We start from the raw sequence: 25,904 nt of genomic DNA on the forward strand, positions 1-25,904 counted from the left end.
GGCACCCAATGCCACAAAAATAATTCTGACAGAGTTGAAGCATTAGCAGCATTACACTGATGATGCAATACATCCTCGACCTGCGTTTCCTCTGGCAGCATCAGACCGCTTGCTTACATTTTCTTTATGAATAAAGATGAATTATTATATATAGCAACAGTACACGCGTTCTGATTGGCTAATGGGTCGTCATGCCAGCCACATATTGCCCTCCTCGCTGGTCTGATACGGATCAGTATTGCCCTCTTACGTCATTTTCAAAATGAGCGATATTGATAGACATCAACAGACATCCCTCTGAACAATACCAGAGGCCTTATGATTTTTTTTTCAGTCTGGCCACGCAAATCCTAGACTAGCCCCTGTTAAATAGAACGGAATAAGAATGCACTCTCTCTCTTCACTCTCTCTCCCTCTCTATTCTCTAAACATAACTAACGTCAGTAAACGGTTGCAAGGCTTTGAAATCACGGATTTCGTGAGTTTTTGTTTGTTTAATTTTTTAGGAAACGTCGGACCAGTACTTGTGACGTCATGTTTTCAGCAGCGCTAATGTTGTGGTTGATTTATCACAAAACAACGTCAGGGGACAAACACCGTCAGGACCTGTTTGTCTGGTGCTGCGGGTCAGAGGAGAAGGAGGTGCAGCCGTTTGGTGGCGCGAGGAGGAGGAGGGAGGAGGAGGGGGAGGGGGGGGGGGGCACGTGAGCTCGTGAGCGCCGCGGAGCATGTCGGGGCGAAGTTCTCAGATAAATGCCCCGTCGGATATTAAAACACATTTGGGGGGGACTTGATGACAGAAAGAGTCACGTTTATTCTTAAATACTGATGAATAAAAAAAGTGGGCTCCAACAAAAAGGGCACCTTTCTCATCCAGGGCAAAAAGGCTGGTGCTTGAGCACCACTAGGGCTCTATCTGTGCACGTGCCTGTACATATACATATAACATATATATATATATACATATACATACATATAAACATATATATATATGTGTTTATATGTATATATATATATATGTTTATGTATATGTATATATAAATAATTTGTCTCGTCTCTAATTGACTGCAGGTTCCGGTTCGTGTCAAACTAACTTTTTAAAACTCTGCTTTAATAACTTGTGACTTCTGGGCTTTCCGGGCAGCTGACTTCGCGGAGCCGGAAGTTTGACATTCTCCTCGTCTTCTTTGAGGTTAGGATGTCAGAGGACTCGTAAGATGAAGAGTAAATGCTCCCCGTGTCCAATTGTCTGGATTTATGTCCTCGGGTCGATGGAATAACGGCGAGAGTGGTTTAATGTAGCTGAAGTGGATATATTGATTGATTTATTGATCCTGGACAGGCTGTCAAGATGACCTCATAACCAAAATTGCATAATTTACTGTGGAAGAGCTGATGTCTAGCCACTAGATGGCGCTAACATATTGGATAGAAATGTGCTCCAGCTCACGTATTGCACGTTTTATTCATGGTCCCGTTAGAAGCAGTTCAATTATATTTATTACTATATTTTTTAGGACATCCTCTACCTATTTAACGACATAACGGGCAATAGAGCCTGAATGGTAACATATAGATATAATGAAATGCCCTTTTAGAAGAGATCAATCAACTATAAGCAATGGAGACAATATTCATGTATCACTTCATCTATTTATTAGAGTATTTACATATAATGGGACGTATTGATGCAGGTAGTTAAATTGGGAGACAGCAATACATACAAACACACATCTTCACTCACACAGGTGGACAAAAGGGACGCAGTACGTATTTCACAAGTGCCTAATCATTTTTTTTAAATGAAAAATGCAAAAGTTCAACAACAGTAACATTTGCAACCACCTTTGTGACAGGATACGGTAAAAATTAGAGTATGCCAAGTAATTGTATAAACATTAAAGTCCAGCATTGTGAAATGAATAAAAGTGGGTATATTCGTTAAAGTTCATGAGGCTTGTAGGAGGAATTTAAAAGCCAAATTATTTGTATGCAATGGCAAAAAGGGGTTTATGCCTCCGACACAGATAAATGCTCCTCAGACAACACAGTGAACAAGGACCACTCTTTCTGGAATGCATGTGTGTTACCGTCACAATACTCAACATACACTGCATGTACACACGCGCACAACGACCACAGTACTGCTGTGTCAAATGTACTTTCTACGTCCAGTTTTTTTTTTTACCCGTCTGAGTGCGTCGTGTGACCAACAAGCACCGATTAATGTAAAGTGTTGCATTAAATCATCCCCGCCGTTTGAAAGGCAATGAAACACGCAGAGCGACGCCATCCGAGCCTCCTTCATCTTCATCACCGTCAGCCACAGGTTGCCATTACAGTCACAATGGCACTCGTCCTCAGTGCACTCCATTCACTTACGAACGGGCCGGGCCGGGCCAACGGCTCCGGAGGACTCTCTAGTTATCGTTTACGCGTCCTGTGATCCTGAAACGAGTCGAACGCCGGCGAGGTCTCGCTCTTCGCACGGATCTATAGAAATGGCCGTCGCGGGGAGTCGCTCTTTACACACATGGTGCTTGTTTGTCACAGCGGTGCCGTTAAATGTAAAGTTGCGGCGAATGAAGGGAGGAGAGAAAAAAAAGAGAGAGAGAGAGATGCAAAGACTAATTACTTTACGAAATGACTCATTTCTGCGGCCTCTGGCTTCGGAAAAGTGAACCGAATGATTACGTCGATTTTTAGGCCGGTGTGTGAAACGTTAACGTGGTGACGAGTTAACATTTTTGAAATGTGCAGCCTTTAAATACTTGGGGAGAATACAGGAGCATCACAAATACAGAATATTGCAACATATCGACAGCTATGACAAACGGGTTAACGGAAGCTCCCCGTCACATACATCCAATGTGTAAACAACACGGTGCATTTCTATTTCTTAGATGAATTCCTGAAGTTTTACTTAAAGAGTGGAGTCTGCTCCGTAGGAGGCAGGACAAAGGATTCCAGAGGGAGAGGAGGGGGACCAGGGCGGCAGATTAATGGGTAGGAAGCGCGGTCGTCTGGTTTTCTACTCGAGCGACTGGAGCATGAGGAGCTGCTTGAGGACTTTGGTCTGGCTGGTCTCCCTGATCTCTCCAGCCAGGAACATCTCGTCCACCACCGTGTACACCTGGAGAGGCGGAGACAAAGGCGGTGCGTTAGAGGGGCGGCCATGGCCCGACGATGAGGACTCAGGTCGGACCTGAAAACCCCCCCCCCCCCCCCCCACCCGTCCCTTGAAAGGTTTCGAATCCCCTGGAAAATCGACCAATCGGTCATCCTGTGCTCATTCCTTGACTCCGCCCCCGTGTCCTCAAAATGAAGAAACAACTGCTCGGGTGGCGGGAGATGAGTCCGTCCTTCACACCTCGGAGAAGTGAGCGCGTGAAATCGTTTCGTCCTCCGGGAGCCGCCGTGCATCGGTGGGCGAAATTGGAACGACGCTTTCTCTAAATGTCGATTTCTCTTTATTTCTGGGGTGTGACACGTCAAATGTGGGCGGAGCTTGGTTCGAGGACTGCACGTGGGCAGATGACCGGACACTTGAAGTGATGAGCGAGAGCAGCGACAGCAGTTAGGAAGCAGTTTAGAGGGGTTCGTTGCTGAGTATTTATCTCTGGGAAAAATATATATCCATCCCCCTCTAGAATGATTTAAATTAATCTCACTTGAGTTGTGAAAATGATATAATGTTGTGCCATTTGTTTTAATCTGCACCGTCTCTCTAGTCAAGGCAATTATAAAATAGTCTGACATCTCACAAAGCAGAAAAACAACCATGCGATGTTCTTACCTTGTAGAAGTTGAACACGAGGTCCAACTCACACACGTTGTGGAAATACTCGTTCAGCACCTGACAGGAAAGAGAGGAACGGTACCCAAAAAAAAAAAAGCAAAGTCAGCAAAGTAGTTTAAAAATCACATAGCAGCCGGAAGAAAACAGAAGAGTCTGCTGCGAGAAGGCGTCAAAATGCATGTTGATCGTAGGGAGCATTTTGATTGGCTCTCGACGCGTCGAAGTCGAGCCGGTGGCTATCGGTCGTTTTCTGCTTTATTAATGTTCATGTTAAATACAGTTAATTTAATGTGATGCATTGCGGCAGATTATGTCGATGCTGTAGAAGCAGCGGAATCCCCTTTACAACCGTGCAATAACTATCTCAAATACGGAAAATTGTAATTTATTTGGCGCTCGTCTCAACTCGTTTCCGCAGTAACTCCATTTTAAGGAGGGATGTGGAGTAATTTACTACGGCAGGACTACTGACCCCTCGTTAAGAATGCGCTCGAGTAAATGTTGATGCAAGCACCACGAAGTCCTGCCGTGAGCTCGTCTCCGTAAAAAACACACGCACTGTATTTATTATTGTTATTTAAATGTTTTTCTCTCTCCTCGGGCTCAAGTGCTACGCCTGAAGACTGTCGAAGCACTTGCATGTATTTCTTCACAGTCAAACATAACATGGAATGACCTTCACTCCTGAGGGCGCCGAATACAAAACAGGCGACTATTTGTCTAAGCCGAAAACAAACAGCAGATCCTACCGTCAGCTCACGACGTCAGTGGATATTTACGAGATTTATAAAATGTCATTATGTTAGAAGAGAAAAGAAAAAGTAAGCGACGGAACAAGACGCACTTGAGCCGTCTAATTCCTCCCCTTAACCCTCCTGTCGCCTTAGGGTCATTTTGACCCGATTCAATGTTTCACCCTCCTGTTACCTTTATATTTACTAACATATTTTACCCTTTGGGTTCAATTTGACGCCAGCAATTAAAACCTCCAGAAAATTATTAGAATTAATATTGTTTTCCAAGTTTAAGTGTGAGGCACTTTATGTTTGTTTGTTGACTACCGAAAGAACACCGACATTAAACATTGAATGGGGTCAAATTAATCCTAAGGCGACACGAGGGTGTAATATTGATTCGGGTCAAATTGACCCTAAGGCAACACAAGGGTTAATGTCGGTGTTCTTTAGGGTCAATTTGACCCCAGGCTGTTTTTCACTGTCAAACATATAAGAAATATCAACTTTTTTATGTATTTAAAGGGCTATTTAGGTAGTCAACAAACAAACATAAAGTACCTCACACTTAAACTTGGGAAACAATATTAATTCTAATAATTTTCTGGAGGTTTTAATTGCTGGGGTCAAATTGACCCCGAGGGTAAAATATGTTAGTAAATGTGAAGGTAACGGGAGGGTTAAGACACCTAGTTTTATTTTTTTTTAAATTGTTATCATGATTATGTCATTGATTAAAATCATTAAATACAATAATTAGCTGATGACGGGCATTCTATTAAAAAAAAAAGGTTTGTATATACACAATGTTTACTACTTGGAAAATAGAAATAAAAAAAGATGATTCTGATTTAATTATTTTTAGATCGGCTGTCAAGCAACATCTGCACCGATGAGTAGCAGACGGTACTGAAATTGCATTTAATTTGTTGTTTTTACTGCCACTGTGCTATAGGAGGTCCTACAGTAGCTGCACAGTAATTATTTTTTAATCGCTGCATCATTGCCACAGCCATTTCAGGGTTTGTGGAATGTCTGTGCAGCCAGATGCTATTAGACTAAATTTGTAATGAGTGATCAATTTGTTATTTTATTGCTGGAGGCTTTTTTTCCAGCATCACTCGACGCAGCATTATCTAAAAATTGATAAAAAGGTCAATAAGGATACACCCTGGTCATAAGAATGCGAAAGGAACTTGATTATATCAATTTGTACTGAAATAGACTGTCGTGGTTGAAGTGCGGCAGAAGTTGTACTTGCAACAATCTGATGAAATATACACACACATCACAGTGATTTAGATATCACATTGCACTAAATGCCATTTGACTGCAACCCGTACTTCCCAAAGAATGCAGGTTTGATATTCAGCAGCTGCGAGACAGTAGGAGGAATCTTTTGATGGAAATTATTGACGGACATTCCTCAAAACTATCAGACCATGAGAAGTAAATCATCACAGTTCACTTACTTAAGTCTATATATCACGTGTCGTGTATGTTCAGTTACCTCGACGAAGTTGTGGATCCCCTCGAGGTATGCCAAGTTGTTATCGGTCACATCTACACAAATACAGAAGTACAGACCGGCATAACGCCGGTAGATGATCTTGAAGTTTCTGAACTGTGAGAACAAAAACACACAAAAAAACAACAGTCAACAACTTTGTCTGTCGTATTATGACAACAGCAGCAGCTTTACTTCCCACCGTTCAAGTTAAACACACCCAGTACGTCTCTGATTACCTCGGAACCAAATGCAGAATAAAACTGATCATTCGACCAGGATTTTTGTTATGTTTGGATACTGTATTTCTCTAGAGTGACATCCATTGGTTGAAATGGTTCTTGTTACCTTCGCATTCTGAGAATGCGGAAGGTTATGTTTTGATCGCTGTGTATTTATTTATTTGTATGCGTGTGTGTTTGTGTGTTATTCGCATAACTCAAAAAGTATTAAACCGAATCGCATGAAATTTGATGGGATGATTGTTTATTATCCGGGGACCATTTGATTAGATTTTGGGATCGATCGGGTCAAAGGTCAAAGTCATGAAAAGGTACCAAAAAAGTGGCTGCGGCGAAGGTGTGCGCTCTAGCGAGTGCCCGTTCTTGTTCTTAATAGTTTCGAAATTTAGAAAAAAAAATACGTCAGATTTGTTTAAGTAGCTACTGGAAAATGAGTCACCCAATAATGTCACTGTGAAGCAGCCACAACAGTCACTTTTAACGACGAGTGGTTACATCCATATAGTGCGGTCCTCATTAGTATTTAGGAAAAAAGTTCTGGTTCAACATTTTGAGGATATGTGACAGAACCACCCAGGGAAAAAAAACATACTCATACAACTGTGCATGCATGCGTTTGATACTGAATGATCCCATACCTCCACAAAGTTGGTGTGCTTGGCATCTCTGACAGTCACCACCGCGTGCACCTCCTCGATCAACTTCTGTTTCTCATCATCATCAAACTGCATGTACCACTTGGCCAGTCGTGTCTTCCCTGCTCGGTTCTGGATGAGGATGAAGCGGATCTATGCGATGAAATGAGAGGAAAAAATTAGATTACAAAAAAAAAAGTCAAACGTCACTTATCGGAGATGTCTCACGTTAGGTGATTTGAAATAGATAAGATACGACTATCTAACGTTAGCGTTACTTTGTTGGCTGTCACCTGCTACAATTCAACGAAGTCAACACAATCTAGCAATAGCTACATTTTATGATTTAACAAGTTAGTTGTATTTCTCTCATTATTTATTAAACTGTAGCTAGTTCAAAAAAAACTGGTAGCAATAGCTTTAGCTAACGTGTAAGCTCGCAGTAGCTAAAACACACCCATTTATTTGACAACCAGATTGTGCAAGACTTTAGACAAAATCTAAATGATTGCCGGGCGATCCATTTGTGAAGCTCGTCGGTGACCAAACGTCGTGAGTTCTGATCTGTGTCTTCAGCCTGCTAAAGGTAAGTTAGCTCACCCACTAGCTGGCTAGCGTTTTGCTACTGACTGAATGAAGAGGTTATCCAGCGAACAAGCGAGCGGTACAAACGCGACCATTACGAGGACAACTGTTCACACGCGACATATTTACCATTTTCTCCTAAATATGGACCTGAAAGGCTCCAGAATAGCTCGTTCCTGAACAACTTTGCGAGGATTTTTTCATAAATACATCAGTAATTTCTTCGACCGCTCGTCCGCTATCTTCCTCCGAGCTAACAGGAAGTGAGAAGCCGCAATAAGATGCGTTGCATTGTGGGGGAGGTAGTTTAAGTTGCGGCATTTAGAGCCGCCGGGACGTCATACGGCACTACAAGAACCAGTGTGCCCCTGGAGTGTCTTCAGTTGAGTCGCGCTTTGGATCACATGAGAAGATCTATTATTTTCTATTGCGGAACTATCTTGATATGTAGTTTCTTATGCGAATTTTAAAAAACTGTGAATATAGGTAAGAATAAAAGAGATTATAAAACATGTAATATGACTCGAAAACTCTCAATTAGTTTGATAAATAACGTTTTTTGCGGTTATTTTAAAATTACAATACTCAATACTATTGTCAAACTAGACATTTCCCATATGGAACAGATTTCGTTTTTACCACACTGACGTTTATAAAAGGTATTTTAGCATTTTTTTTCATTCAATGTTTGAGTGCGTACGTGTGTTTCAGAGTGTGTGTGTATGCGTGTGTGCGTGTGTGTGTGTGTTTATGTGCGTGTGTGTGTGTACCTCAGAAAGAACTTTCATACACTTTAGAGAATGAAAAAGTTGCAATACCGGTATATATATTATATATTTCCACCTCCGAAGGTTGTTTTTCTGCAGTGTCAGGGCTCAGAGTTTGTTTACTTGTCTGTGTGGGCAGCCATTCACTGCAGAACATTGTCCAGACAGCTTGGACAGCTTGCCTCCCTGAGCATTCAGGGGTTTTAGGGGGTCAGAGGGGGATGGGGGAAATGTGATTGTCAGGGATTGCACAACTGTGAGTGAAGGAATGTGCTTGCTCTTGGGACACATACATATTTCAGCTACAAATACAAAGAGGGTTGATAGAGAAACAATATCAATTGAAAGGGAAAACCCCACCAGTGAGTTAAAGATAAACGTCGTTTTTCCTCCTCGTGTTTGCAGCTGTGTTTTCATTCTGGTGCGTCTAAGGTAATAAAAACCCAACATGTCGTAACCTTCACATGAAAACTGAATAGCATAAATAACCTTTTTGTTTCATAATTTAATTGCTAAATAAGCTAGTTGTATGCAGGCTCAACTCCAAGTTGAAAAAACAGCAAGAGAGAAGGATGTCAAATTTAGGCAGAAAATTCAACAGAGACCTTGACCCCTGCTAATCTTGCTCTATGCGATTGAGGTCATGTAAATATGACTGAGAACACGGTGACTTATGCAATTGGACAGAAGTCTGTGGACCTATTCAAAAGGTGGTCAGTGCACCTTGAACCCTGACTGACTGTGTATTTAATGTTGGTTCACATTTAAAACCATCAAAGCACACACAGTGCACGTATTATAATATAATTTGACAACGTCTGAAGGAAAAATGTCACGTTATAAAAATAATATGTTTTTTTTAATGTTTTGGTTTCGCTGTTCAACTGCCCAAGAGGTGGGCTTATTGTATCTTCGATGACAAGCTTCGGACATGATGTCTGTATGGCTTCAATGGTGCAGTGTTTCACTCCTAACTATCCTCTAGCTTTCCATTCTATTCCCCAAACCGCTTATCCTATTTTAGGATCGCGGGGTCGTCGGAGTCAATCCCAGCTGAAATTGGACGAGAGGCGGGGTTCACCCTGTACAGGTCGCCAGTGTATCGCAGGCCACTTATATAGAGACAGACCAACCATTCACACTCACCTTCACACCTTAAGGGCAATTTAAAGTCTCCAATTAACTTAAGCTGCAGTGTGAGGAAGCCAGAGAACCCGGAGGGCCGCCACAGGGAGAACGTGCAAACGGAAGGAGCGCCCGGGATCGGGGATCCAAACCCTGTGAGGTGACAGTGCTGTAGCCACTGCACCACCGTGCAGCCCATCCTCTAATGTGTGAAATAAAAATTCTAATCAATGAATTGGGTTTTACATGCCAAGTATTTGTTTTCATATCTGATAGAGTTTAGATCACCAGATAGGAGAGAGGAGGTGAAATCCAAGGAGAAAGTCCCAATGCCAGACACCTAGACATGAGTTTGAGCTGTTGGTGCAGCCATGCATGGTCTTACTAAGAAAAGAATACTCCTAGATCTAAACATGTTTCATAGTGAAATCAAAGCACAAGTGGATGACTCTGCTCATAACATCTAGAATTATGACTAATCTTTGGGGCCATGTTAGATATTTTCCCCTCCGTGCTGTTCGATACCGTTTTCGATATAGGAGTCGTTGTGGGTGAACGCTCAACAAATCTCTTAGCCACGGGACCTTAACAACTATAGGAGAGGACACATCTTGGAGTTTGTACAGAAAAAAATGGGGAACAGTTGTGAGAAGACATTTTGTGTGAAACATGGGGCCAAGAAGGCAAATGGGCCCGAAATAAAGTCAATTAATTACAATTAATACCTATTTTCCTGGAGCTCGTGAACTGTTGTAGTAGAACACGGTGGAACACATAATAATAGTCTGACAGCAGTGATGCTGTACATCCAATTTGAAGTTTTTTATTTGTGTAGAAGTAGGAATATTATTGTCAGGCCCAAGATAAAATCCATTGTGTAGTTAAGTAATCGTCAGTGGAGACTATAGATACCTTTATGTAAAAATACCCCTCTATTGCTTTAGTATCACCATGTGCTTAAAGTAGCAAGAGTAAATGTACTCTATACAGAATATGTCAGGCTGTTGTATACATGGCTCTACACTTTAATCTAAAACAGTGCATCATATTTAAAGATAGATGAGATAGAAAGGCAGACTTTAAGACTGACAAATGATGTAAGCTGATAATAATGATGAGTGGGAAATGAAAGAGTTTCCTCCCCCATCTTTACCTTTTATAAATTATTAAGCGCCACATAAAGGAAGTTATTGTGATGCCTTGACGTCAACAATGTACTTTGTGTTGTTTGTTTCAACATTAATAAAACAACAATGCATTATTCCTTAAAATGAATTGATTGAAATTCTAAGTACAAAGTAACAGCATGGAAACACTCATCTAGATGTAGTTGCAGTATAGCCTTCATATAGTTTATCATTCTTTAAAATAAGTTTGGGCGTATTTTTAAAAATTATTGTTATAGATATTTCTGTATGTTTGTTAGTGGATTTATCACACAAATAAGAAATATTTACCAAAAAAAATAGGAGGAAAAAATACTAAATCCAGAGAGACATGTTCTGACTGTTTAATGTGATTTTTAAAAATGTATATGAAAATGAATTGATTGAAATTATAAGTACAAAGTAACAGCATGGAAACACTCATCTAGATGTAGTTGCAGTATAGCCTTCATATAGCTGAGGTCATCCTTTAAAATAAGTTTGGGTGTATTTTTGAAAATTATTATTTCAAAAATGTATGTATGTTTGTTAGTGGATTTATCACACAAATAATAAATATTTACCAACAAAAAAAAGGAGGAAAAAATACAAAATCCAGAGAGACATGTTCTGACTGTTTAATGTGATTTTTAAAATATGTATATGACGTGTTTAAACATATTTATAAAAAAATGATCTTCATAAACAGAGTGCGTGTGTGTTGTAATTGTGTCCATGAACCGCTGGGCGAGACTCTCTCCCTCTCTCTCTCTCGCGCGCGCGCACGCTCTCTCTCTCTCTCTCTCTCTCTCTCTCTCTCTGGTGAATAGGAGGGCAGATGCTGGATTCGGGAGAAGGTCCGCCGCCATTATTGTGAAGCTGAAAAATAAAATAGACTTATACACACACCGCCACACGCTTCGCCCGTAAAGAGGGGGCTCGGAGATTAGCGAAGGAGACTCCGACGGTTTCGGACGAGCTAAAAAGTGTTCGCTTCGGTAACGGAAGGCTTTTTTAAATGGCGGTTCATACGGATTCTTTATTTTTGACACAACAAAGGAAATAATAATTGGTGAAAACAACGTGGTGGTTGAATCAAGAAGGAGGAGGAGGAAAAAAACACGCCGAAACAGCGCTTTTTTTCCTTCTTTTTTTTTTACACCGCCTTCCCCCTTTTTTCTTCTCGTTTCTCAGCCGCGAGGAAAAAGAGACCGGAGTTCGAACAGCATTTTTTTTTGTCTTCTTCTTTTCCTGACGAGAATTTAGTTTTTCTTCTTCTTCTTCTCCTCCCCTCTGAGAGAGAGAGAGATACGCATCTCGTTTCTGAAAACTTCAGCCTTGATGAAAACGAGCACTTAATGGGGGGAGAGAGAGGAGAGAGAGACTATGGACTAGCCTGTTAATTTAAAAAAAAAAAAAAAAAAGGCGGAAAAAAATAATCGATGTCAGTGCTGCGAGGAAGTGTTTTAATCTGTTTTTTAAAGTCTTTCACCCGGCGGTGAGCGGAGGAGCAGCGCGAGACAGAGAAAGAAAGAAAGAAAGCAAGCAAGAAAGAAAGAAAAAGGAGCGGACGAGAGAGCTGGAGAGAGGGAGGAATGCTATGGTATGTAGACCGCACGAGACACTGCTTTTTATTGCACCAAATATTACACCGGGAATGGAGCATTTAAAAATCATATTTTCAGGCGTCGACATTTGCAGCGTGGGGTTAATGCGAATCACTAGAAGCTGGGAGTCACCCCCCCCCCCCCCCCTAGCCCCTCCAGCCCCCTCCCGGAGGCTGGAGGCATTTGAAGCCCGTAATAGTAATGATTATTCTAATGGCGATGCATGCCTTGGTTCTAATGGAGGCTCCATGTGTTGCCCTATGTATGTTTTTTCTTTTGTTTTTTTAATTGGGAAGTTCACACAGGAGAAAGGCGGTCATTACTTTAAAAAAAAAAAAAAAAGATCTTGTCCAAACATTACAATTGTTTGTACAACAACACCTGGAATGCATTGGTCCTTGTCAGGGCCTGGAGAAACTCCCCTTGAATATCAGGAGCAATCCAGATATTCAATTGGTAGAGAACTAGTGGAAATAGGGGGCTTTGTGTTGGCTGACACAACAACAGTTTGATGCTGCGTTTCTTTGTGTTTTTATTAATGTTCTGATCACATGCTGATTTTTTAGAGTGAGGTTTTGTGATAGTTGTTTATTGTAGCTGCCTGGGTTTTTTTTAAGTGTCATGTTTTAAGCAAATTACTGCCTACAAACCACACATCAGTTTTTGGATATATACTTGCATTTAGACATTTTTCAGTGATTTTTATTGTTCTCTTTTGTTAAATGCCTCGCTAACTTTGTAAACATCCACGCTGCATGTACAGTGTTTCCTGGTGACAGTTGGATCATGTGTGTACGCCCTGCTCTGCTCCCGTTTAACTACCCTTGACACAAGTGACAAAAGACAGGATTTACTAAATACATCTATATCTCATGTGTGGATATCTAACCTGACCTGTCTGGATGCTGCGTGTCCAACCCGTTGATGTTCCGACACAAGGTCCAGGCGGACTGATTAGGTTGACCTAATGATAACAATTAACACTCCCATTAATCTATTTTTACGACAGAATTAGTCACCGGTGTGTTACGGCCTAAGTCCACTGCAAAGTGGTCATTGCCCTGCCAGCCACTCCCTTTTTTTGTTCCTTCTCAGAGTCCACTGGACTTCAGTACTTTCATTTTGAAGTGATCTTTCTACCTGCCGCTGGAATATTGATTTAAGATCGACTGTGAAAGACTTCAGAGGAGGAGATAAGTGGGAATGTCTGTGTGGGTTTGTGATACGGCCTTAACACAACACGGGCCGGGGCCTGCACTGCTGTGTCACTGCCAGATAGAGAGGGACATTCTCAAAAAACAGGAACTGTCCTTTCATAATGGATTTATGATGTGGATCTTCCGTTCTTCCCGAGCTAATAAGTTGACACGTGCCCCCTGCGTTTGCCGGCTGTTTCTTTTTCACTGAGTGCTTTTTGATCTTTCATCTTAATCAAGCTTATTGGGACGACCATGGAGGAAGTAAACACACACACACACACACACACACTTTCCTTGGCAAGGCAGCCTCTTTGCTCTGAGGTAAATGCATTAGCAGCTGTCGGCACTTCTGTTCTCTGCTTGATTGGGCCCTATGCAGTGCAGTCACACCTCTCCAGGAAGCCTCTTCCTCCCCTAATAGCCGTGCCATTTGCCAAGGCAGCAGGCCTAGCTACCAGCATCACCCCCGTCTGCCTGCCTGCCTCTGGGCTGCACATCGTGTTGTTAGTCCCTCGGCTAGAACATGTTCCTGGGATTAGAGGAGGCCGGGCTTTGTTCGTCAGGATGTCGGCCGGAGATGTGGACGTATATCCTTTTGATGAGGGCACTGGTCGTGAGAATCTGTCGCGTTATGCGGACAGATAAACGAGGGAAGCAGAAACGGTGCAGGGATATCTAATCTTTTTTAAATCAAGTGTAAAGTAGTCCTCACTTATCTTTTTAATACGACTTCTCAACACGGACTTGAAACGATAAAGGCAGTCGGAGAGTGCTTGAGCCCTTAAGTGTGGAACGTGTTCTAAAGCCGTAAATCCAGCTGTGGGTTATTTTGATTTTAATGTCGCTCAATTTGAAAACTGGAACCGTACAATATTATTTCCATGTCAAACCTCGCTCTCTCTCTTTCCATAAAACACTGTGAAACAGCGGCCTCCGACTCTTTTGCCAATTTCACAGCGAGCGCGCTTGTCAACGCAGAGCGACTCCGTATGCCAGGGATTGAAAATGTCCCCCGCTCATCTGAAAATATGCCGTTCGCTAAATCTCATCTCCCTTCCATCGCAGGAGAGCTCGTCGGTGTAATCCGGGTGTTTGATGGGAGAATAGAGCTAATTATAGCCGGCATCTTTTGAGTTTGGCGGAGTAGATTACAGTCACTCTCCTCCTCAATGGCGGCCTTGTTCTGGTGGCCGATTATTAGGCAGAGAGAAGTGCATTCTGGGACGATTGTATCCGAATTTCCATGATAAAGTGCGCCCGCGTCGGTTGAACTGAGGTTCCCTTCTCTCCCCTCTGGTCCAGCTCTCTTGCTCATCGCAGATCTGCCGCTTGATAGAAAGGCCTCTGTCGTGTGCCCCCGTTCTGTTTTAGAGACGCTTTAAATGGCCGAATTATGGACGAGGGAACCGACCCCCGATCGGCAATGACGGTTGCGGCTTGTTTTTATTTCATGGAGAAAAAAAAGTAGAGGAACATATCACTAGTATTATATCACTATGCCGAGATAAATGGTTCACCAAAGAAGTTTGTAAGTCATTTTTATTGAATCAATGGGTCATAAAGATTGCATTTACTCTCTTATCCCAAGCCCACTGGATTATGATATTGCTTATACAAAGCAAATGCATTATTAATGGTTAATACTGGTGGGAAGCATGGGCTTTAGATGTGATTCACGGTTTGAATGGCGGCCATATTGCCATGTTAGGGTAGTTTTAACGAGTCTTCGTGGTTCTTCCTGAGAAAAAAGAAGAAAAAAAAAAGACACTGTTTGGAATCCCGGTGGCCATGGAGATGAAGGACCAGGATGTAAGCCACAGAGGAATGGTGACCTCTGGACGTGAGCGGCCCTGTGTTTTTTTTGCTTTTTCCAGATACAATTACACAACAGAGGGGTAAGGCTAATGGGCTATGGTCATTTAGAAGAGCTGCAGAGGGGGAACATAAAGGGATACAACTAGGAACAGGAAGAGAGTGACGCAACAAAGCAGGTAGTCTTTTAAGAGGAGAGGAAAAAAGAAGCTATAAGCATGAGAGAGTGTCGTAAAACGCGAGCGGCCAGCTTCTGCTTCAGGCTGCCGTCCTGGTATGTGCCCTTTCAGCTTTCTGCTCTGGGATTAACCAATCAATGACAGCCATAAGTAACCCCGCTGCTTGGCAATTGGCCACAGCTGAATTCCATGACTCGGCATGTCTGTATAGTTAAAATGTTATGAGTTAAATAGGTCGGACGACTGCTGCTATACTCGCATGTAAAAAAAGAAAAGAGAAGTGTCCCACCTTAAGATCTCCATATTCCACTCCTTGATAGTGTTCAGGGTCGAATGGCCTTTGATTGTTTTTGAGTGAGTCACTGTTTACGCCGGCTGTGCTCGAAAAATATTGAAAGGCCGTAGACACTGGAAACTTCTCAGGAACCGAGAGAGGTGGCCCTGAAATCCACCTACGCGAGTATTAAAGGATCACTTTGATTTAGTTTTAGTCTGTGGACACAAAAATACAAGCTCACGCATTTGGACTCGCCCTAAACCCAACACTTGTGTCTTAACCTGTCAAGCTCATTGCCTAAATTGGGCCGGAAGTCATGAGAAGTCCCTGTGTGTCATTGTTTGACTCTTTTCTGTGGAGATTCTCCCCCGTTTGGTGCCACTGGGCGTCTCCTCTGGGTGGGTTCAGGAGGGCGACATTTTAAAGGCGAGGGCTTTTTCTTCATGTATTCTACGTAATATTCAAATCACAAATAACTGGCAACTGTCGTGATGAATGGTGGCAGGTGGCACACCAGCTGCGGGAGAAGTTGCAGGAGTTGTATTCTCATCCAACTTGTTCGTTCAGTAGGAAGCATGTCTATTCTTTCTCTTCTTTTCAAATGCAGACAGGTGGAGTACTGTATTTAGTATATTTCGTATGATGGTACATCTCTCTCCGATTACCCGCTGTGAAACTTACCTTATGCGTTCATCATCATGTTATTCAGTGCTGGAGTACATCCTTACATCATCATGTATCATCAGTCGGATTAATTTCATCCGGAAAGGCTCCTGTAGCGCCAACTTCGGTGTGACTGAGACACTCTGAGGTGAGCTGTTATCTACGAAAGACTGGCTGCACTCGTAAGCTGCTCCTTTTTTAGGTGTACTATTACAAGCGAGAGAGAGAAAAACCCCATTAATCCTCAGGTCTTCTCTTCTAACTGTTCTGTAAACATTGTAATTTACGCCAATGGCTTGTGTGACGAACTACAGCAACTTGCTTTAGTGTTTCGCAGTTTACAAACTGCAGAGCCATTGAGTCAAGTTTTTTATTTTCTATTTAAATCTTTATTTAACCAGGTGAATCCCATTGAGACTCGCTCTCTTTTTCGAGGGTGACCTGGCCAGTCGGCAACATAAGAAACGCAAAGTTACGAACAGAAAACACAGAACAATACAAGTGAAGAGGCGGTGACCTAACAGAGTTAATTTAAGAAACATTTACATTTTTGGGAAACTGAAGTTGTGGCGATACTAATATATATTCAATATATATATTCAATATATATATTTATCGAATATGTATACATTTATATATTCAATATATATATACACTACCGTTCAAAAGTTTGGGATCACCCAGACAATTTCGTGTCTTCCATGAAAAATCACACTTTTATTTATCAAATGAATATAAAATATAGTCAAGACTAGGGCTGCAACTAACGATTATTTTGATAATCGATTAATCGGTTGATTATTTTATCGATTAATCGGATAAAAAAAAAAAAACTTTTTTTTTTCAACCTTTTTTTCAAAACAGGGTGTCCGCGGTCATGGGGAAAAAAAAAAGTCATGGAATTTTATAATGGGCTATTAGCAGGCCTAGAAAAGTATTTGAACAAAAAAAAAAAAAATCCCAAAATATTTGGAAAATAATGCAAATTTTGTTTATTTAATTTTTACGGTATATATATATATATGGTTGGAATTCTCATTGTTAGTTTACTACATCTTCTCACTTTGTCTGTCACTGTCACAAGTATCACTAAATTTTTAATAAATGAAAAATCATGGAAATGTGGTTTAAAGTCAAAGGAGAGGTCCTGTCACTGGTCACCATGTGGTGGACTCACTGACACACAGGTGATGAACCTGACTCAATTCCACAACCAGAGCAGAGTCCCTGGTTTCTGAGCAGTGGTCCCCATGTGGCCCCTGAACAATATCAGATTCACCAGGCCGCCTATTTTTTTATTGGCCCGCTGCCGGGTGAGAAAAGCGGTGGAAAGCGGAAAAAATGGGAAAATGGCTCTTCCATCTTTGAACACATCTTGGGACGCAGGCAGCGTTCGCCAATCAGCTGGGAGATTAGGTTAGCGTTAGCTGGAATGTTAGTCTCTTGAAATGTCTGCTGTCACGCCTGCTGTCACGGGTGTAGCGGTAATAACAAATTTAGCATATTTTAAAGATTTGATTTATTTTTAAGGATCGATACTTCATAAAGACGCACGAGTAGAGCTCAGCTCACGCGTCTGCTGCTGGCGCTGCTGCAGCATGCCTGCCGCGGCTGGAGCGCGTGGGCCTATCTCCGTTGCCTTTAATCCTCCATCCAAAATTTATAAATAATTCTCCGGAATAAATACACACGCGTCATAAAATACCAATACTCGTGTTCTTAGTGGTGACATGAACGGGTTTATATGGGTTCGCGCGTACATTCGGGGCGCCATGCGAGGCGATGGCGCGACTCGTGATCGACTTCCGCATCCAGACTCGCGTGAAGCAGGTCACACGATCCAGCGCAGCACCAGCTCAGCGCATTCATCCTCTCTGGCCCAGGCGATTGCGTGTCCCTCCAGCTCCGCGCTCGCCTCTTCTCTCCCTCTCCTGCGCTGGCGCTTCTCTGCGTTTATACTCCGCCCAAATCAACGTTGCGCGCCCGTAATAATCCGATAATATTATTGTATTGCTTCTACAATAATCGAATCGATAATGTTTATAATTTATCGATTTATTTCCTAGTCAAGACATTGACAAGGTTAGAAATAATGATTAATATTTGAAGTATTAATTTTGTTCTACAAATTTCAAGCTCAAAGGAAGGCCAGTTGTATCGCTTATATCACCAGCATAACTGTTTTCAGCTGTGCTAACAATTGCACGGGTTTTCTAATCAGACATTAGTCTTCTAAGGCGATTAGCAAACACAATGTACCATTAGAACACTGGAGTGATAGTTGCTGTAAATGGGCCTCGATACACCTCTGGAGATATTTCATTAGAAACCAGACGTTTCCACCTAGAATAGTCATTTACCACATTAACAATGTATAGTGTCTATTTCTGATTAATTTAATGTTATCTTTATTGAAAAAATAGTGCTTTTCTTTGAAAAAGAAAGTCATTTCTAAGTGATCCCAAACTTTTGAACGGTAGTGTATATAAGTATATATATATTATTATATATATATATTTGGTGCATTTACTGTGGGTTGTAACCCCTTTAGATATATTTTATGTTAAGACATAACTGCTTTTTTAACGTGGGTAAAGACTTTTGATAAGACAGGAACATGACGTTTAGTTTCTGTGCCGTGTTGTCTTTTCATTACGATGTCTCTTACTGGACATGCTGTTTTTGTCTCTGGCAACTTTATTGGGAGTGTCTTTGTACACCTGCAGCATGCAGGAAGAGAGAGGTGGAGAGTGGGAGGCAGAAAGGTGTTCTGATTTAATGTTGGCAGGTTGAATCACAGATTGGTAAACATCGAAGATGAAAAGCGAGAGAGTAGAGTAGAGTGGGAGGGAAACGTTGCCTGTGGACCCAAACAACCAGAAGCCTTTGAAATTAGCTCCTCCCCCAAGTTGTTCTTACTTTTCTCCTCCGATGCTCTATTGATTGATTGCTCTTGCCTCTTTGCTCCTTTCTCGCGTGTCTTTTTCCCACAATTCACACAATATTTCCGTTGCCGTTTTATTTCCGTACCCCTGGTGGCTCCCGTGTCCTGTCCCGCAGCCCAGTGGGACGCCAGTCATCTGTGGTCGAGGACGCGGGGAGGGCACCGCCTTGTCACGAGACGTTAATCTCAGATGCCACTTCGGGGGAGATGCCACAGGCCACCAGTGTGACGATGTGGACACGCTCTCCCACACAAAAGGACACACTAAGCCCTTGTATTTGGACACGGGGTTCATTTGACAATGTTGTGATTTGAGGTATTCCTATCTTGGAGCTCGCCCGAGGCATTTTAACATTTACAATTCATCGTGTGGCGGTTATTGTTCAGTATTCATGGCCGAGGCCACCCGACTTTGAAAGTTTAGTCAATTTGCATTGGAAGTGGCTAACTTGTTAACTGAATTAAAGTAAGTGTGCTGCACAGTGTACCTAACACTGGCTGACCCCCCCCCCCCCCCCTCACCCTCATAACATAACTGTCGGAGCGGTTCTGGACATTAGACAGCTGTGTGACAGTGGACATCATCTTCTCTTTAAGGTGAGAAGATATGGTGGCTGTGTATCCCATTTGTTATCACAGGCAGTGACCCCTCCCCCGCCCGCCGACACCTCCACGTCGCTCACATCTGGCCGCGTCCCGGTTCTTCTGGCCCGAGCAGCCGGGTGCCGATGAGTAAGCACCGCTCCCGTCCGCGGACGGCTCGGCCTGCCGTTATCGACCTGCAGCGCCGCAGCCCGTCATCCAGCCGCCACTTAGCTAATGACGTCCAAACTATTGTCTCACGGCTGGGGGAAAAACGGCCATAAAACGGAGAGCGGCGCGGCAGATGGATTCCACCGCTAGAGGCACACCCAAAGCAGCCGGAGCCACATGGTACTGCGCTGTGCCGTCTTTGGATGGGAGCGTTGTCGTTCTCTGTTTCCACCCCCCCCCCCCCCCCCTCCTCTGGTTTCCTTCTCTTCGTGTGGCGCTGGGTGGTTCATCTGAATGAAAGAAAGACTTCAGTGTTACCAATCTCCGTTGGCCTGGTTTTGACCTGGTTGCTCTCGGCGTTACTGTTTTTGAGTCAAAGAGCACATTTGTGTGTGCTAAGTAAATAATCATAGTGATGACTCGCCTTTGAATGGTTGAATTTATTAAGGCAATTTGAAAAAAGGCTGCTATGAATGCCAGAAAGATATATATCATGTTGCCATTTTGGAGGGTTGTAAATGGATTTAGCTCCGAGTTTGGTTTTCCTGGGGTGACGTGGGTCATTTCTCTTCTCCAGTGCTGTAATTTCCCAGGATGCAGTTTGGGGGGGGGGGCCCTCCAAGAGCCATAGCTCTTATGTCAGAGTTCATTTCCTGTTGCAGTGCTCCAGCAGCTCCTAAGCATCCACCATTTTGTAGCATTTCCGATGAGGACCGGAGCAACGCGTCACTCGTTAGCGTGGCTGCGACTCTAAACGTCTCATCTCGGTTTAAAGAGTTTAAAAGTCACCGTGTTGCCTAACGCCGAGTAAACGGTTAACACAGCCAAGGACACGCATAAGTAGTCACGGTGGGATCGTGTGTCCTATTTAAAGTTACCGTCCATGAGTCAGTTAAAGGTGTTGGAATGAAGTCGGCCTCACAATAGTTTTTGCTGAAGTTTCTAATTATACTTTTTGAATACATCATCCGGGTGAACCGCAAATCTGAGTCTGCACAAGTCCTGTCGCCGCGATGCTGACACGGCATGAATGTCCTGAGCCGCGAAGATAAAAGTTCGGGAAACATGGAGGGGGGGGCGGAATGTAAACATTTCTCTGAGGTTGTTTTTTTGGGGGGGTTTTGAGGGTTATTCGGGGAGAAGACGGGCCTCGCCGCGCCACGGCTCGTGTTAGTCACAGTCATCGGAAAGAAGAGAATGCAGAGCCGCTTTCAGGGTTCGTACGGTCATGGAAAACCTGGAAAAGTGGTAATTTCCAGGCCTGGAAAAGTCATGGAAAAGACTAAAATCATAAAAGTTTTGGAAAAGTCATGGAAATTTGTTATAATCACATGTTCATTTAGGCCGAGCTTGAAATAATTAATGGAAACAGATGGATTTGCACATAAAGAATAAACATTTATATAAGTGTTTAAAGGAATAAACATGAATAGAAATGTTTATTCGTTGAATCAAACTATTGTCTCATTCATTTGTTTCATTTAAGGTAAACTGTATGCTTTGGAATTCTCATTTTTTGAATACAAAATTCTCTAAGTTGTTAATGTTTATACCGAGATTTCAGTTTGGTCGTGGAAATTTGGTTTAAAGTCATGGAAAAGTTATGGAAGTCATGGAAATCCATTGGTCGAAATGTGTAAGAACCCTGCGCTTTGCCCAATGAGGGAAAAGGTCGTCGCCAGTGTCGTTCGTCAGGTCCGGACGAGCTGCGAGCCGGGCCCGTTGTGGCTTCAATCCATGTGACTGCAGGAAAGACAATACGAGAGAGAGAGGTGAACCTCATACGGACTAATGTTTGGTTAAACGTGGGGATGAAAACATTGACAGACCGCTGGCATTGTCATCATTCTAGGAGACCTCTGGGATGCTAATTCTGGTGTCGGTTACATAAGTCACATTGCAGCGTTGGCTTTCCACGGAGACCTTATCTCCACTGAAATATTGGAGCTTGGATCACTTTGTGGAGGCATAGTGAGGAGAAAAGAGGTGGACGCAGCATTTTCTCTCCATTTAAATTAACATTTGAATTCGTCACTTTGTACAGGTAGATGTGATCTTCTAAAAATGAAATGCCAAATGTCTAATTTCCCTAAAGTCATGTAAAAATAATTATCATCCCTTTTTAAAGGGGTACTCCAGATCTTGAAGTTCGCCGTTACCATAAATATCGGCAACATCGGAATAGTGAAAAAAGGCTTTAAAAAGATTTGTGCCGCAGAGGCACTAACTAGTTGTCCTTAGTAAAGGTCAAGCTCCAAAATACAATCTTCCAAAATGCAACTCAGCACGGTCCAAGCTCCGCCAGGTCCGTCTTTACAGGCTGTGTCATACTCCCCGTGGCACGAAAACTGACTCTCACAAGTAGCCTTGGAGTGCCATGAATCATGATTACACTTATTGGTTTTATTAAAATATTTATATTTCATGAACAATGATTGCATTGAACTTATAATGTATTTATATATGTAACTATTTTAATTATATTTTAAAACTTTAAAAAAAACATTTAAAGCATGCCATACCTACATTCTTCTTTTTCTTCTTATTAATATATAAATATAGTATTGGTGTACTCTTATAGTGTTTTTATATTATTGTTCAATGGCATTCAACTTGAGCATTTGATGTAAGTGGGTTCCAACCAACAGGGAAGCGTTTGTTATGTCGTGCAGCTACTCCTAAACGGCAAAGCAGTTAATCAGTCATTACTCTGAATGACTAATGGCGTATTCGCCCTGCAGTGACTTTGGTAAATGCGGATTTTAAGAATTTATTTTGTTCTCAATCGTTGATCGAACAATCGTTATATCGAACAATCAAGAGACGAGTTGAGTACGCTCAGAGACATCACGGTATTGTGGTTGGAACATCACATTCACGATGCATTAGTAATACTTGAATCCCGATCCTGGATCACTTAGAATAGATTGAACAAGAACTAAGCTTTGCCCATGTCGGAACATCTGAACTCCGGCTAATAGCGTTGCTTGTTTCGTAGTCCACCGTCAAGCCAACGGATCTTTAGTCCAATCGAAGTGGTTTATCATGTCTGCTTCCTTCCAAGGATACCAAGACGAAGCTTTAAAACACGACCGCTGCTTTTAAGCACAATCGGAAATTAGTGTGAGGGATTTAAAGACTCCGGAGAAGGATGAGTTGTTTTGAGTGGCGATCTCTTCGACTTCTCAACTCCAGTATTGTCTGAGTGCTGCGGCAATACTTTATCTCAACCGTGAAGTACGTATTGGACGTTGTAAGTGAAATACTGAAGCTGACGAAGTAAGAACTTAAACAAAGCCGGGCATAATTTTTGGTTATGCGATTGTGTAATCTTGGAAACATTCAGACTCACGGTTGATGGCAGTAATTGGTCATTACCGTGCCTTTTTTATGAGTTTCCTGTCAAACTTCTGGCAGAGTGTCACACCACAGCTATAATTATGAGATTGCTGATCCTTCCATTATCTCAACCACCTGCTGTGTTCAGTGTATTGTGCAAAGCAAGTATGTAAATGTACGAGTAGAGAGGCGAAGAATGAGAAAGAAGTCTGAATTATGAGGTGAAAATGTCCAAAAGTATGTCAAAGACATCCGCCGACTTGCTGCCGTAAACATGTCGGACCCTTTTGAGTCATGTTTCAAATGCAAGGTACTTCTAGAACCAACCGAACCAGTGTTTGAGACTAGTTTAGCCTGCCGTTGAACCACAACAAGTATTACACTGGAGCACACTTATTGTTCGAGCTCTAAGCAAAACTCTTTCAACTCGTGTTTTACAGAAACTGCCTTCCACAATATTTCCGTTTTTGCTTCACATCTGTCAAATTTTCCGATCTCTGCCCCGATGTCCCTCAGTGCTTTGCCATAGTGGATCAGATTCTGGGAAATTGTGCAACTCTGAAGAGGGTATTCTGCTTTTAGATCACTGAGCAGGGCTTGCATCTCGGGCATTGTCCTTGCCTCCCTCCCTCCCCCCAGAGGTCAGAGTTGACAGGAGACGTGGGTGGGTGATGTCAGTCCTCTCCTCAGGGCCTCTGGGGATCCTCTGGTGTCTCGTGAGCTCGGGCAGCAGCTCCAACGGGGGAAGACGGGAAGCAGGGAGGGGAAGGAACAGCCCGCTGCTTGTTGTTCTACGCTGTTTGTTTTTTCACGATGACGATGGTTCGGGCTGCATGGCCACGAAGAGCTCAGTCACGGGTCTAAGCGTGTGACGTGTACATCTAACACGCCACCGGAACCATTTGGTGAGCCACACGGCCGACATTTGAGTTTGGAATTTCGATTCGGCGGCATGTTATGTTCCTCACCTCCCAGAATCCCCTTGTTTCTGCAACGCGGTCGTCAAGAATGAGAAAAGTTAAGATTTGCCCTCCTGCCGAAAGTCAGAATTTTTAGCGCACGCTGGGTCGCTGGACCAACACGACGGAGGAATGATGCGAGGGCCTTCGGGGCAGGATACAAACTGCACCCCAAAAAAAAAAAGCACAAGCGAGCGAGCAGAGGAAACAAGAGCAGAAAACCGATTATAAACGACAAATCCTCGGCTTTTGCGACCAACATGCAACGGCTCCGACTCATCTCCCGTCCGTGTTGTGTGCGCACATGTGTTTGGGTATTTAGCCCCCCCCCCCCTAAATTCAACAAACAGACGGGACCCTTTGCCCCCTCCCTCCCGTGTCCTCCTCCCTTCCCCCTCGGCCTCGCGCTCGCCGCCCGGCGCCGATCGGCTGGGGGGGAAAGCGAGGGATGATGGTTTTGTCGTCTAATCTGCCAGCAGATCACCACTGATGGGCCTCTGTCGAACGGCTTTAGTAAATTACTGTTTCAGGGAAGGGCAAATCCCTTCGATCAGATAGCAGCTCTCTCTTCATCTCTCCCTCCTTTTTCCAAGCCCCGCACTCCTTCTCTTCACTACATCAGTCAGGCTTTGACTTTATCTCTTCATCGCTACCTTGCGCTCCTCTTCGCCTCCCTGTAGCTGTTAGCCTCTACTTCTCGCTCTCTCTCTCTTATTTTTTTCCTTTGTGCTTTCTATCAGTTGTTCTTTCATTTAGTTGTAAATGTAAATCTCTCATGTTGTGCACATATTATTTGTGTGTCTGCAGTCGAGCTGATTTCCTCCGCCCAGGGGCCTCTCTCTCACCCAGAGTGCCCGAGATGAGTTGGTGTCAGAAAGAGACGCTCCGTGTCACATCGGCGCATTAGTCTGTTTGTGAACCGCTTCGTTGCTCCCGTGGTGTGTGTTTTTCTTTATTTACATTTTTTGCATTTCAACAAGATGGACCCCGTTTTTGGGCGGCGGCCATCTTGACTCGTCTCGAAAATCAAACGGGAGATGATGCCGTACATCCCGCCTCCGGTCGCTGGAAGATGGCGTTTGTGGATTCACAGAAGGAGGAGACGACCGCCGAGGCAGGAATACAGAAGATGGCGACTTGAGCGTGACACTTGTAGGTAGAGATGCACCGATCAGGTATTTTGGTGCCGATCACCAATCACTGATCACTGAAATCAGTATCTGCCGATCCGATATCACCGATCACGGTGTCGATTGAAGCATTCTATTTATTGTGTAGCATTATTGCCTCGGACTATGAGGTAATACATATATAAAGCACCTCAAACATTAAAGAAACTAGAATGGGCACTCGGTAGAGCGCATACCTTCGCATATCACAAGATTGGGCATTAAGTTATGAACATTTTGGCATTAGTTGCATGCCAGTTGGATATAAATTGACCGCGCTATGGTAAAAAGAAGATGTTGACCTTTTCATGACCATGACCTTTGACCCGATCGATCCCAAAATCTAATCAAATGGTCCCCGGATAATAACCAATCCCACCAAATTTCATGCGATTCGGTTTAATACTTTTTTACTGAAGCGAATAACACGCATACAAATAAATATATAAATAAATACACGGCGA

General features: G+C 42.9%; 2 protein-coding genes across 4 annotated transcripts in view; one reads left to right on the plus strand and one right to left on the minus strand.

Moving 5' to 3' along the window:
- Positions 1 to 1,633: 1,633 nt before the first annotated feature.
- On the minus strand, positions 1,634 to 7,759 carry ap2s1 (adaptor related protein complex 2 subunit sigma 1). Its single transcript, XM_056440321.1, has 5 exons — positions 7,632 to 7,759; positions 6,921 to 7,070; positions 6,044 to 6,157; positions 3,797 to 3,856; positions 1,634 to 3,133 (listed from the first exon to the last, which is right to left on the minus strand). The coding sequence occupies exons 1-5, from the start codon at positions 7,632 to 7,634 to the stop codon at positions 3,032 to 3,034; spliced, it is 429 nt and encodes a 142-aa protein (XP_056296296.1). The 5' UTR covers positions 7,635 to 7,759; the 3' UTR covers positions 1,634 to 3,031.
- The window catches only part of arhgap35a (Rho GTPase activating protein 35a), a 71,293-nt gene continuing 52,794 nt past the window's right edge, over positions 7,406 to 25,904 (plus strand). For 2 of the 3 annotated variants that reach the window (XR_008834781.1, XM_056440318.1), the window contains exon 1: positions 11,387 to 12,142. The gene's annotated coding sequence lies outside the window, so the exon portion shown is untranslated. Of the gene's footprint in view, positions 7,504 to 11,386; positions 12,143 to 25,904 lie in introns of those variants that run through there. The other variant, XM_056440319.1, reaches the window with a different exon arrangement.

Source organism: Pseudoliparis swirei, chromosome 20, assembly GCF_029220125.1.
Source record: "Pseudoliparis swirei isolate HS2019 ecotype Mariana Trench chromosome 20, NWPU_hadal_v1, whole genome shotgun sequence".
Lineage (NCBI taxonomy): Eukaryota > Metazoa > Chordata > Actinopteri > Perciformes > Liparidae > Pseudoliparis > Pseudoliparis swirei.